Source organism: Pygoscelis adeliae, unplaced genomic scaffold (genome assembly GCF_000699105.1).
Source record: "Pygoscelis adeliae isolate BGI_AS28 unplaced genomic scaffold, ASM69910v1 Scaffold14, whole genome shotgun sequence".
NCBI classification, from domain to species: Eukaryota; Metazoa; Chordata; class Aves; order Sphenisciformes; family Spheniscidae; genus Pygoscelis; species Pygoscelis adeliae.
Window position 1 is genome coordinate 21,375,908 of NW_008825109.1, and position 14,558 is coordinate 21,390,465.

At 38.8% G+C, this 14,558-nt stretch overlaps 1 protein-coding gene across 1 annotated transcript in view; it reads right to left on the reverse strand.

Annotated features, from left to right (window-relative positions):
- The window catches only part of ATP7A (ATPase, Cu++ transporting, alpha polypeptide), a 20,018-nt gene extending 7,900 nt beyond the window's left edge, over positions 1–12,118 (reverse strand). The window contains 12 exon segments of the mRNA XM_009327846.1: positions 1–108; positions 285–412; positions 848–939; positions 1,255–1,488; positions 1,946–2,171; positions 2,344–2,420; positions 3,024–3,185; positions 3,706–3,869; positions 4,923–5,129; positions 6,993–7,727; positions 8,473–8,962; positions 11,988–12,118. The exon segment at positions 1–108 is cut by the window's left edge and continues 56 nt beyond it. Of these exon segments, the coding sequence (XP_009326121.1) occupies positions 1–108; positions 285–412; positions 848–939; positions 1,255–1,488; positions 1,946–2,171; positions 2,344–2,420; positions 3,024–3,185; positions 3,706–3,869; positions 4,923–5,129; positions 6,993–7,727; positions 8,473–8,962; positions 11,988–12,095 (2,731 nt within the window). The 5' untranslated portion in view covers positions 12,096–12,118.
- Positions 12,119–14,558: the final 2,440 nt, after the last annotated feature.

Below are 14,558 nucleotides of genomic sequence, written 5' to 3' on the forward strand. Positions count from 1 at the left end.
TTGTATCAGCTCCGACATGGGTTGCCGAAATCAGAAGTGCTCCATTCTGATTAATAGAACCTGCAATAACTGTATTGCCAGGTTTTTTAGTCACGGGCATTGCTTCACCTAAGGAAAGGTCAACAACAGATACTAAGGTATATTTTTCAGCAATATTGTAATAGCTACCAACTCCTAACATGCAATTAGAAGAGTGAGGAGAACATCAGCTTCAACTTCCCTTCTTCAGATTTGTTTAAAGGAAAAGAAAAACATTTTTACCCTTGCAAAAAGCAAATGCTTACCTGTGATAAGAGATTCGTCTACCATAGAGTGTCCTTCAACAACACGACCATCCACTGGGAACTTGCCTCCTGGGATCACTTTGACAATGTCACCTCGTTGAACCAGTTCCACATCAACTTGCTCTTCACTAGAATGATGTATAGTGTTTTTAAGAAGAGATTGTAGTGTTTATCAAGAGATTGTTAACCGAAGTTACCCAGGCAAAAGGAGTTGTCACTATACACAAAGCATAATCCCATTGGTTGACATTGTTAACGCATACAAAAATTGTCAGAAGAAAGGCCATTTTAAAGAGCACTACGATTATTTTATCATAATTTTATTTACTTTCCAGTTGAGAAAATCCACTAATTTTCTTATCGCAGCAAAAATTAGCAAGATTCCAATAAAACAAATCAAAGCAGTGTTAGTTTTTCTGCATTTTAACATTTATATCTGGCAAATCTGCCAGCAAATCTGAAGTTATTTGCTTCATAGTTCTACAGAATGGTAACATTTGTCTGTGAATTAAGCATATTAACAACAAAAAAGGAACAACAGAAAAAGCAAATGACAAAGATACCTTAAAAGAACGTTATCAGGGCCCAAGGTAACAATAGTAGCTTCAGTAGCTTGTAATGAAATTAGTCTTGCCAGTGCTTCTGATGTTTTACCCTAGAATAATAATTTTCATATTTTTCTGACTATGCTATTGAAACAAAAAATTGTGGGTAAATGACAACTGCATATGTTGCAATTTACCCTATTAAGAAAATACTTTCTGCAAACAGACTTATATTAAGTCATTTCATATTTTTACTAGTTCAGTTACTGAAGATGATTTTACAGCAAAGAAGGTTAAAAGAACCTAAAAAAAACCTTTTTCATGGGATTTTTATTTGATTTTTTTTTTTAAAGGTATACAACATTCCGAAATGATTCTTAAGTGTCCTGCAGCTTGTAGATATCATGGGCTTTTATTTTCCTTACCTTTGCAACATGCTCCAGCCACCGGCCCAATGAGATGAACACAAACAGCATAGGAGGTGTGTCAAAGAAAGTTACAGGGTTTACTTTTGCTTTCTCAGCCATTGCAACTAGAAGAATAACAAACGAGTAGACGAACGCAATGGAGGTTGCCAAAACAATGAGCACGTCCATATTCGCAGTTCTGTGCTTCAGTGCTTTGTATGCCTGTATGTAGAAGTACCAGCCTCCAAACATCTGTAATAAGAGCATCAGTTGTATTTTATACATACATTTGTAACACGCAGCCGCAGCAGTTCCGTAAAAGAGGGAGACACCCAGTTTATTTGTGTTATTTGCTGCCTCCATCTCTTCCCGAACAAAATCGCAGCTCTAGGCGAGGGCTACGATCTCTACCACAAGTACTCTCAGGTCTTCTCACCTCCACGCAGTTCCACCAGCTCCTCCCCGTGCCCACCAGTGCAGCTAGGCAGGCTGCCTCAGATGCTGCCTGGCTGCATAGCACTTCTGCACCCATCGGCCTGCCCGTAACGGTCCCTAGCACCACTTATTTTGGCAACAGCACAAGCACACAACCACCTCAAAAGCATTTTTAAGCAGCATAATTAATCACTTTTCAAATTTAATTTCTTCATCGCCTTCCATTTTGAGTGCTTAAGCCCAACAAACCAGGAGTTGTCATATTCCCACTTACCTGTACAGGGACACAGAGTAAAAGTGACAGAAAATTCATAACAGACAATCCTGGTAGGAGCTGGTATTCCAGGACCATAGAGGAGTGACGGGCCTCCATTTCCTCACTGCTCATGTTGTGATGCGCGTGAGCATCTGAAAGCTGACTGTCCATAACCATCATGTAAATCATCAGCCCCATGACAGGAATACAGAAAACGAGACTCACAACAAAAGACCTTTTCCACCTCAGATTTAAAAAGAGAAGAAGAGAAAAAAATTTGTTTTGCAGTCAAGTGCTGGATAACATTTTAGCTAGCAAGTCTGCACAGTCACAAAAAAAATTTCATAACTTTATGTTGATTAAAAAAGAGGGATCAAAGACGTTTACAGAATCTAAATGTGTTCAGGAATACTTACTGCCTTATTTCCTGTTTGTGATCTAGATGACTAGCAGACCTATCTTTTTTGACTAACGAAGTAGTAAAACCTAAATCCTAAGGAAAAAAGCATAATAATAAGAAACAGTCAATTTAAAGAAACTTTGTGCTCATATAAAGTTACCGCCAGATTATTGATGGTGCCAGCCTTACATTTGATTCACTTTATTAACATTTCTGATATGATTGTTACTAATTTTTTAACTACCTTGCAAAGAGAAAAGCAATCTGATGTAGAAATCAACCTTTCTAGAACATTAAAATGCTATTCTAAAATGTGGCTTTCCAAAATGGTTATTCCTGAAGCACAGAAGTAGACAAATTGAGGGGGAAAGCCAAGAAACTTATTTCACCTCTCTCCTGCTACAGTACTCATGGATGTGCTTTATTTTTCTGCAAACCTATAGCTGGTATCTTCAACTTCACCATAGCCTGGCTTTCCTAGTACTTTCTGTTTAAAAACTTAGGCAAAGTCGTAACAGAGCATTGCTTTTGAGCCAGAACACATTATCTGCAGAAACCTGCACTAAGGAGATAGCAGATGAAAGGAGAGAGACAGATTTTTTTTAAAGTCTTCCCTTCTCTTCTGTTTCTGGGGTATGTAAACTCTTTAAAGGACACTGGATATTTGATGAGACTTGGTGCCTTCATGAAACTTACCTTTATCACTTGTATAACATCTCGAGGACCTATAATCTCAGGATCATATTTAATGTGTGCTTTGTTGGTTGCAAGAGCTACCGAGCAGTATAAAACACCGTTAGTCTTCATGAGGGTGGATTCTATTTTGTGTATACAAGAAGCACATGTCATTCCTCTCACCTGTAAAACAAAGGTTCCTTCCTGTTATCAAAACCACAGGTTACTTGGTAAATGCATCTTAAAAAGTAGAAAAAGTGCTTATGACTATCCTGAATTACTTATTGCATGTTTCTGGGGTTTGAAGCAGTGAGATGGAGCTCTCCAGTTAAGGATGAGAGCACTACAGAGGAAGCATAGCATAGAGACAAGGTTATTAAGCTCTGCTAAAGCTCTGCTGGCTCTTCAAGCTCAGAGCTGAGCTAGACTCAGGTACAAAAAAAAAAAAAAGGAAATTCCTGCAATAGGCAATCAAAAAACCACAGGAATATTTCTCCAACTTCAGTGCAGCAGCGAGCCAGCAGAGTTTGCAGGACAAGATATAGTTTGTGATCCACACCTGATGTACTCTTAGACTTTATTTTTCGTAAATTAAGCTCTATTATATGGTTAACACTTTAAGCTAAAGTGGATGCTTACACAAGCACATCCAATAGGTAAAAGTAATAAAGACGGGGGTGGTTGGTTTTAATTACTAGCTTACAACAAGTTCCAGAACTCCATCTCCTTCACCACAGTTTTCCATCACGGTAGCTCCAAATCCCAGTTCCCGTATGAGCTCTGCAATAGCTGAAGGGCGTATGACAGCAGGATTATACCTCACTTCTGCCTTTCCTGCCATTAGGGCAACAAGTATCGAATGTATTCCTAGAAAACAAAATGTGTGAATGGCAGATCATGTTTAAGAAAAACACTGCATTTATGGTAACATGATGGCACGATAGCAATTTACTGAAATTGAAAAAGCTACCATATTGTACATACATATAAAGAAAAACGTCATAATTTTTGGGAGATACATCAACAATGCAACAAAAGCATCTAAGTGCAGGTGTGAGGGATGAAAGTATTACTCTATACGAGTTGCATATTTTTAACAGTCTACTTACAAACATTCAGTCTATGCTATATGAAAAGATGATCTATTTTTACTTAAAAGAAGTTCTTCTAAAATACAGTTCTGCATATTTTTCTGATCTGCATTTAGCATTTCAAAAAGCCTTTTCTTCAAGAGAGAACATGTATGAGAAACAGTAGATCTAACAATGTGCAATCCTACTGTATGCTAAGTGAAAAGGATTTAGATTCATCCATTTTCTAGGATGAAAAAAATTAAATTCCAGGTTAACTTGGACCACATCCATCTTCATTACAGTAAATAAACACAGTCTACATTAATGACTCTTCATTACATCACATTCATGCAACTATTTCTTCCTGCAAATGTAATTATCACACTGACAGAAGATAGACATAGTTGTCCTGACTCGCAGAGCTAAAATTAACTTATGTCTCTTTAATCCATGTTAATACTGTCCCTCTCTAAAAGTTCCCTTTCTAACACAGGCGTGTATACTTCTACCTTTAAGTTGCAGACCTGGGCACGTCCCTCCAGTAGAAAGTATTTGTTTTAGTTTCAAAAGAATCCATATTTGATCCCGATATTCTCTTTGGAGCGCTCCAACTCCTGCTTTTGCAAAGGCAGCCTCTAGCCAGCGTGCCCACAAAGCAGCAAGAACGACATTGTTTTCATCCTATGAACCAACAGTGAGCAGACTGTGTCCTCACCCATGAAACACACCAGCAACAGTACTTCTCTTAACAACCCACACATTAAAAATGCTGTACAAAAGCTAGATGGATTCTCTAAAAAAAAAAAATGCTTAGAAATGTAACAGATTACACTGACACGTATCTTACCGTCTTCTCTTCTCAAATTTCTCTCAATGTTGGCTACACACGAAGCACATGTCATTCCTGTGACTTGGACATAGCACTTTGATATAGTCTTTGTCTCTTGTCTAGCAGGGTGGGTTGGTGACACTTTGGAGGGAGGCTCGGTTTTGCGAGATTCCAGCTGCACTTCGGGTGAGGGCTGAGCTATTGCCACAGGTAGTTCTGCCTTTGCTGAAAAGCAGATTGCAATTCTGGTATTACGAATAGCCATTGCAATGAGGTATGAGCTGGTACTACACCAACCATAAATACAGGTTGCTGTAAATATAGACCAAAATGGTAATCGCACATGCCTTGTCAATCAGATTCATCCATTTGCCTGCAATTAAGAGTAAGCAAAAGAAAACAAGACAAACAGTTGGGCCACCAATTAACTTACTGTTTTGCTACTATTTTTCCTTTTGTCTTTCCTCATTGTATTTGTCTGTTCTGTTGCACACCCTTTGTCCTCTTCTGTAGGTTTTAAGCTAAACCTCCGCATTGCAACCTTAGTTTTACACACAATTTTATTGTGTTTTACACACAATTTTATTGTGTGTAAAACACAATAAACACAAGTAAAACAAGTGTAAAACACAAGTAAACTCCACTGACTTTACCTGGAGCACAAAGCTGAATTTGTAAGCAAGCGCATGTTTCGTAAGCACAGTCAGTGTTTTTTTTAACCTTAGAGAAGGGCTCTCAAACTACAGACAAGTGCTTCTTACAGCAATTCAGGAGATGCTATGTTTATGCAGAAGTATGAAAGGAATTAAATGGGAGCACCCGACCACTTCTTCAGTTATTGCCATCAAATAGTTCACATACTGTATTTCTCAAAATTTAATCTTACTGAATCAAGAAGTGGAGCTTCCTTGTCCCCTCAGGAAGCCTCTCTTCCTATTAGTGTTCACCTGTATTCTCACCATAAGTCTTCTGCATTCTACTATCTAGCCACCTGCTCCAACTGTGCAATTACTTTTAGCATACCAGTCATCACAGTAAGCATCTGTACTGGTTTTGTCTGGGATAGTGTTAATTTTCACCATAGTGGCTCATATGGTGCAATCGTTTGGATCTGTGACCAAACAGTGTTGGGAACACACCAATGTTTTAGTTACTGCTGAGCAGTACTTAGACAGAGTCAAGGCCTTTTCTGCTCCTCACCCCACCAGCGAGCAGGCTGGGGAGGCATGAGAAGCTGGGAGGGGACACGGCCGGGACAGCTGACCCCAACTGACCCAAGGGATATTCCACACCATATGGCGTCGTGCTCAGCACATAAAGCTGGGGGAAGAAGGAGGAAGGGGGGGACGTTTGGAGTGATGGCGTTTGTCTTCCCAAGTCACTGTTACGCATGATGGAGCCCTGCTGTCCTGGGGATGGCTGAACACCTGCCTGCTGATGGGAAGGAGTGAATGAATGCCTTGCTTTGCTTTGCTTGGACGCACAACTCTTGCTTTCCCTATTAAACTGTCTTTATCTCAATCCACAAGTTTTTGCTCTTTTACCCTTCTCTTCCCCGTCCCACCGTGGGGGAGCAAGCGAGTGGCTGGGTGGTTGCTTAGCTGCCTACCAGGGTTATCTCACAACAGCATCATTTGAACTTCCTCAGTGATGTGCACACTCTTCAGATTCTCGTCGCTCCTGAGCCTGGTTAAATATCCCTTCACTAGTTACTCCACCAGAGCCAAGTCTTTGACAATTCACTATTAAAGAAACTTCAGCGCAGCAATCCATAATATTCTTCGCAGCTAGCAAAGCTCCAATTCCATATTCATGCCATGAATATTATACAGTAGCAAACTGGAGCACCATTTGAACATCAGTATTTATCTGACATATTTGTATTTCCAGATATCTCAATCATTTTTAATTAATCTGTTGTATTAAAGGAAGTGCATGTATATTTAATTATCTCATTGACAGTGAAGATCTAAAGCTTCTCTTGGCAAGCATGAAGTATGTCAACTGCTAAATTTCATCTTGGGTGGTACCAAATACTAACCAGAACTGCACAATCCTTTCAAATTTAAAAGTTTAATATGTCATTACCTGATAATGATGCCTCAAATCCCATATCCTCTATTGAGGATCGCAAGTCTTCTGGGCATGTTTGCAGAGGGTCATATTCTATAGTCCCATTACGATTTGCGAGAGAGACGTGAATAGATTTTACACCTGCCTTTTGGGATATGACTCCCTCAATGGACTGCACACAAGAGTTGCAAGTCATTCCCTCAATATTTATCACAACAACTTGAGTAAGTGGCTGGCTAGCATCCTTCGAAGCTGGATGAGGAGACTTCAGTGGAGATGCCAGCGTGGGGAAAAGTGCTACATTTTCATATTTATCAGGAAGGCTGACTTTAAATGTCTCTGGAGACACTGCCTCTATGGCTTTTCTCAGTACGTCTATGCTAATTAAGTTTGGGTTATAGTTTACAACAGCAGCTTTCTTCTCTAATGAAACAACGATACTTGTTACTGCTGGGAATGCTGATATGGTACTCTGAATATTGAGAACACATGAACTGCAGTGCATGCCATCAACTCTGAAAACAACTGTCTTTGTATCATTCACATTAGAGTTTTCTTTCAGTGCTGTCTCAGAGCCTTTGGTCTGAGTATTCCTCAACCTTTCCAGGTCAATAGTGCTGAGCTTGAGGGGTCTAGGCTGCTTTTTGAAAGACGCTGTGAAACCCGCAGCTTCAATTTGATGTTTTATTTCTTCTGCTGTAATTAGATGAGGCTGGTAGACAACAACAGCTTCCTGATTGTCCAGGGACACTGAAAAGTAATCAATAAAAATAAGTGTGCATTACTGCCCTAAGCATAATAAGCACGTTGCCCTAAGAGCAACAGATCTTGTAAAAGCTTTCCAAGAACGCTGTAAATACTCAGAAATGTAACTGCAATGGAAAGGAGATTTAATGGGTTTGGTAAATATCGAACAATTTAGTTCTTCAACCATTTTTTGTCTAGTACTACAACAATTTTCAACTCCTCTTTTCCTCAATTTTTTGCTCTTTCCCCAGGACTTTCACAAATGGCGTTACTATTCCTTACTAAATGTATCCTTTTATCAGGGGTCTGTGGCAATACATTTATGCCAAAGCTATTTATACAGATAATTTTGTCTTGCCTCTCAGATACAATCACATATATGCCATTATTAATTTTTAATTGAACAGAAAATATAAACTAATATTAATGACAATAAAAAAAAGACATCTGGTATTAGAAATTTCTGTAACTGGTAATAAAACTATGGAATACAGCTACTCCAGACTCCCTACCAAAATACAAAGCAACCACTGAATACTGTCACACATGTAACAGCAACAGCCTCACCACAATTTGGACCGCTTTCCTCACTTCTAGTCCAAATTAAACACGGAACTAAATACCTGGTACCACAAAGAGTAACTCTCACACACTAAGATGTCTAGTCTAAACCTGAGATATCTCCACAATGCCATCAGAGAACAGCATGGTCAACTTCAATTTACATAAAAATATACTAAGGTTTTACCTTTAATCCGCTGAATTCCTTGCAATTTGCCAATCTTCCCCTCAATGGTGCTGGTGCAGGAATGACAGGTCATCCCCTCTACTTTCAGGCGCAGCACAACGCTACTTGCTTGAGACCAGCTGGAATCTTCACAAGTTCCAGGCATTACCTCTGGCGCCGAGATATTTAAATCTACTCCTGGGACCATTTGGATAATCTGCTTGCCATTTACAATAGCAGAAATGAAAGTCACCACTGCAGTTTTTTGATCGGAGGCCATTTTAACATCCACAATACCTTTGTTCTTCAGTAGTGTACTACAAATCTGTTTAGATGTTAGAGCTGACTGAGTAGGAATTGTAAGAAAAATAGTGTCAGGTAAAACAGGTTGTGGGTTTGAATCAGCTAATGTAGCATCAAATCCCATGTCATATATTGCTTCCTGCAGTGTTGTTGGAGTCTGCAGTTTTGAGTCATAAATGATGACTGCATTCTTATCCTCTAGAGATACCTTGCAAGGGAAAAAAAACCACACAATTTAGCAAACTGCAATACTGAGATAAGAACTCATACCCTGCATGAGACTAGAAATAGCTTTTATTTGCATATATTAGTAATACTTGTCCAGTATAATTTTATCCATCACTACTCACCTTGAAGAGTAAAGCCATACCAATAGCCATCATAAAGTAACTTCTAGTCATCCGTGCAACAACGTGGCTAGAAAGAACAATTCCCACCCCCCCAACCAGTTTCAGAATCCTTTACAAGTCTGTCTGGCCACTTTTGCTTATGACATCCAGACAGCATCAGCGCATTTAATGAAACTTCCAGAGCCAAACTCTCTTGAATTATGATGACTAACCCAATTCAAACCCAAAAGCAAGACAGCCCACAGAAAAAATTCTAATCACATGTACAATTTTGCAGTTAGTAGTAATTACCCTTAGGCTACAAGGATGGAACAAAACACTCTTTGAAAAAACCCACAGATTTAAGTAGCAGTGAAAGGAGTCCAGTATTTCTAAGCATCCTAGGCAGAGGCTGTTAACTTGCTATGAGCAATAAAGTGCATCAGACTTCACAGAACAAAATTCAATTTTGAAATTTAATATATGACAAACATTAAAGAAGCTGTTTTTCCTCTCTCTGTACATTTTGGTGATCCAGAGACGTCCTGATTTGGTACTAACCTTTCACATCAGATGGTACAAATATCCTCAATTTAATTTGCTCCCAACTGATGATATATCAAACACAATTATTGCAGTTTCCAAAAGGGAAAGCCGATGCCTGCCAGAGGCCCAACACATTACCATTCAATTCTATCTTTCCTCTGGGCAAAGGTACAACCTAAAGACCACAGTCATGATTCAATTAGACCAGTTAAATCATTTTAAGAGTCACCTTTCTTCATTTTTGTCCCAATTATGGGCCTTAGCAGGATTAGCAACATGGACATTTATTGGTTTCATTGCAGCTGGAGGCAAAATAACCTAAATGCAACTGTTTGTCTGTATTAGCCATCTAACATTCATCTCGCTGACCTAATTCATAATCACTAAACAAAACCCTGTTTTACTATCCTCAGAGATTTTTCTGAAACAAATGCTCTGGCTAAACTGAAGTTCTGATGTTGTAATGAGGATAATTACTAACTATAATCTCTTAAAGTTTCTTAATAGTCCTGTTCTACTCAGACTAAGTTTTTTTGATACATTTTCTTGCCAAGAGTAGTTTTAGAAATAGTATTCAGCTTTGGGATAAGGCATTTACCTAAATGCAAAAACCTCTTAACACTGTCCTTTTAAAAACCTGCTTCACTCCTTATGTAAAAGACACTATGGGATGCACATTGTCTTCAATCAAGTTGAAGTATGAACCTCTCCTCCTATCTCAACTCATCTGTATATTCTCAGAAATTAGCTGAAACAAAAATGCAAGGTTGACGATATTACATCTTTTGCTAGGGTAAGGGAGAAAGGGAGGATTCTGGAGTCAGATTATTTGGGGGTATTATTTTACAGGCTGCTTTTAGCCTTCATCTGACTTCATGCTTGCAGATACCTAGTGATTTATCTGACCAGACCATGCCACAGCCTAATGTTAACAGCAATATCCCTATTTCTAAAACAGTCTGTTCAGTGATCCAAGATTCTGGTGTCAGAGCATAGCCTCATATCACATTAAAGCTCCATCAAAGTTGAAGGAACATGAAGAATGATGGATCTTGTAAATATTGCTCCTGTTCACCAAAATTTCCATGTGCGTACATGAACATCTACTTCAGGCAAAAGGGAACTGTACTAACTAGTGCATCATTTGCCTTTGTACAGAACAGTGCACCACGACGAGCCATTCAAAATCAGCTAGAGGTAACAATCACACCCCCCCCAAATTAAGACAGTGTACCCTATTCTGGGAAGGAAAGTGTTCATCTAAGACATATCCACTAAACTAGAAGTTATCTTTTGATGAAGTCAGGAAGATATTGCTTTCTTTAGAGCAAAATCAACCACTACAGAATGTTACAGCATGATTTTAGAACCTAGATACTAAGTAATTAAACTCTGCAATTTTCTGTTGCTGCTATTGTTAGGACAGTTCTTTCTAGCACAAATTAGGTTGTAACACTAATAGGAATCTCCCAGCTTTTTAATTGTTTCCATTATTAAAACTACTGTAAAATAATGTATTGTGTAGGAATAATCAGCTCACCCTGGAATACTCTACAGTCCAATATTTTGCCCACAATAGAAAAAATACCAACAAAATATTGGTATCTCCTCTGACCTAAGAAAAAAAGTTAAAATCAAGTCAGATCAAGGAAGTCTGGATTAAGGGCAAACCAAGTAGCTCTGTTCAAGAGCTACAGTTCTGCTGTTCTTTGTCTCATTTCCTCATGGACAGTACAAAGGAAAGGAAACTTTAATGCTTGAAAGAGCTAGCAAGACTTTCCTTTGCCACCTGGATTACCTGCTACTCTTATTTCATGAACCACAACAAAACAGCTTTATTTTTCATGGTGGGTCAACTACTACACGATTAACTGGACACCGCAAGCCCACAAATGCTTTTGAACCTGTGCAAGCGACCTCTGCATACTATCAGTTTGAAAGAAAAGGCCTGGAGACTTGTGAGCAAATACTGACATTTATTCAGTAAAAGAGACAAGGACAGCTTGCTTTTTTGACCAGTCTAAGTGCTAGGCTGTAAGGGCTTTTGCTTTATCTTAGTTAAAAATTTCCTGTTCTTGCCTTTTTTTGACTTTTTTCTCATTACTTCACAATACTGAGTTAATTGTAAAGCAGAAAATTACTTAAGAGTAACAGAAAACGACTTAGCTCCCGCTGCAGCAAAGCAAGCACTTGTTTTTCTCTTACACCAGAAATACACTACTGCACTTCTAACATCAGCTTCCCATGAAATGCACAGAATATACTCTTTCCACATATTTTCCTCCCTTGGTGCACATTTTATCATGGTTTCTCATGTAAGAACAAAGCTTTGTAAGAAATAGCAATAGTGTTACTTACTTTAATGTTATGGATACCATTCATCTTCCCGACATGCTGTTCAATGGTTTGAACACAGGAATTGCATGTCATCCCCTCCACACCGATGACTATGGATTTTGCCTCCATTGTGAAATTCTACTCAAGTCTTCTCATTGCTGTTGGCCAAAAACAATTATGACGTTTGTTCTTAAATCATTTCATAAAGACTGAAATCAAAACAGGGATTTAACAGAAGATGTACTTGGCCACATGCAGTTCTAGTAGATGTCAAAATCTGAGCAAAGCTGAACCAGAAGGAGAACTTTAGGTAATTATTCCTATGGATTTTCAAAAAGGGAAAGTGTTCAGACATTTATATTTGATTTGTGTTACCATCAAGATCATTTAATTGCATGCAGCAAGCTGTGATTCACTGGTGTGCAAGATGAAACTCTATAGGGAGAGGCAAGTGAGAGACACACACCAGCTCTTGGAATGCTAGAATGATAGAGGATGGCATGTAAGTGGCACAGGTGATGATCATGTTTTTCCACATTTATCTCTCATATTATCCTATGCTAACAAAAACAAGTGATACTGAAATTAGCCCTAGGAAGCAAATCAAGCTTTTCCCACATCTCATTCAGAAAAGTCTGAAGATTATCATTATTATTTTTGCTCATAAAAACAAGGTCAGAAAAAAATGACTGAACCTAAATGAAATTAATTTGTAGAAATAACGGCTAATGCAAAGGACTTCTTTTGCCCAGTGCATAAACTGTTAAGTAACAGAGGGGAGAAGAGGGCAAAAGAAGTGATTTCCACATTTTTTTTTTTTTAACCTTTTGAAAATCTGCATTGTTTTTTCCAATGACAGAGAGGTTAGTGACCAGGAAAATGATCACAGCCAACTGCTTAATGTTTGGCTGCAGTAGAAGCAACAGCAAATTTTGATGATTAACTGAACAGGTAAAGTTAAGCACATGCTTAACTCGTTTTTTTACCCCAAGGACTTATCCTGGGAAAACTAAATTACATTAAGTATTAACAATGTTTAATAAAATTAATTTTCTTGCTCCTTGGTGACATTTCAGAACTGTTCCCTGTCATAGAAGGCCTAAAAGTTTCTGGTTTTGCTTTGAGATGTGCTACAAACCATGTAAGAATACAAGGATGTTTCCATCATAGAAACAGGTTTACCTCACTGATGCACAAAACTAAATGCTGAAGCTTAATCAACAAGAAATAAAGATAGTGTAAACTTCTGAATTAGTGAGGTTTCCAACAGATGAAATACATATTTTTTCCTTTAACTGCATTTTGTGTGAAGAGCCAGGAACACACTGCAAATTTCTGTCAGCCACTAACCTGTGGGAGAATTTAACTATAATTTCTAGGTCAAAAAAGAAAAAAAGTTTAACTATGTAAACAACATGAAATATAGTCTGAGAAGTTGATTTTAAAGATTTATTTTCCTAATGCATCTCCTAAAATCCTCAAATCACCAGCTAATTCATCTAAACCGTGGCATGAACCTTCGTATTCTGATAGGCAATAAGAGTTTTGTTCAAGAACTACACAGTAAATGACTAGAAAAACAAAGACTTAGTGCACATTAATGATAAGCATGGCTAATAGACAGGAATGTTCGGCAAGGCATGAAGGAAACCTCGTAGCCATAAGGACTTTGAACAGCTGTATGCAACAACGTAGGCACCTTTTTCACTGACACATGCGGAGAGCCTGAGCAGCACTCCTACAGGTATTTAAATCTGATATGAACCTTGAACAACCTGTGACATCTGACTTCCCTGCAAGGCATCAAGTATTTACTCTGTATCGTAAAGCACTAAGGGTTCATCCTTCCATCCCAATCACGGGTGAAGTTCGGAAGCATAAGGGCTTGCAAGCAGAACTCGAGACTGTCGGTGGCTGTGTCCTGCTCTCGTCCTGCGTCTGGATGCAGGTGTGGGCGCACGCAGGACACACTGCAGCATGATGTGGTCTCAGTGCCAGGAGACAGAGGAAAGAGCTCCCGCAAAGTGGGGCCTCAGGCAACGAGAGCTTTGATTATTGCTACGGCTGGCCAAGAAAATAGCATTAACACTTGCACTGGCTGTACTAACGGGGTGCTTGCTGCCTCAGAAGATAAAACAGTGACAGTAAGTTACTATTGCTAAAGAAGGCATTGTATTATGCTATAGTCAGTAGAAAACAGTAACGGTAACTCATCCCTGCTAAGAACAGAAATAAGACAACACTACCTGAAGAGTTATTACAGATCTTACTTCTCGCCTACTCTTACAAGATCTGAGTTGTTAGAAACACACACAAAAATATTTGTATGTAAATATTCACACATGACAGAAATATAGAACTGTCACCTGACACAGACGAGAATTATGAATCAGCAGAAGAGTGTATTTTAAGCAAACTTCATATGGTAGGTCCTCTCTCATAGAATCATTAAGGTTGGAAAAGACCTCTAAGATCATCGAGTCCAACCATCAACCCAACAACACCATGCCCACTAAACCATGTCCCTAAGTGCCACATCTACACGTCTTTTAAATACTTCCAGGGATGGTGACTCCACCACTTCCCTGGGCA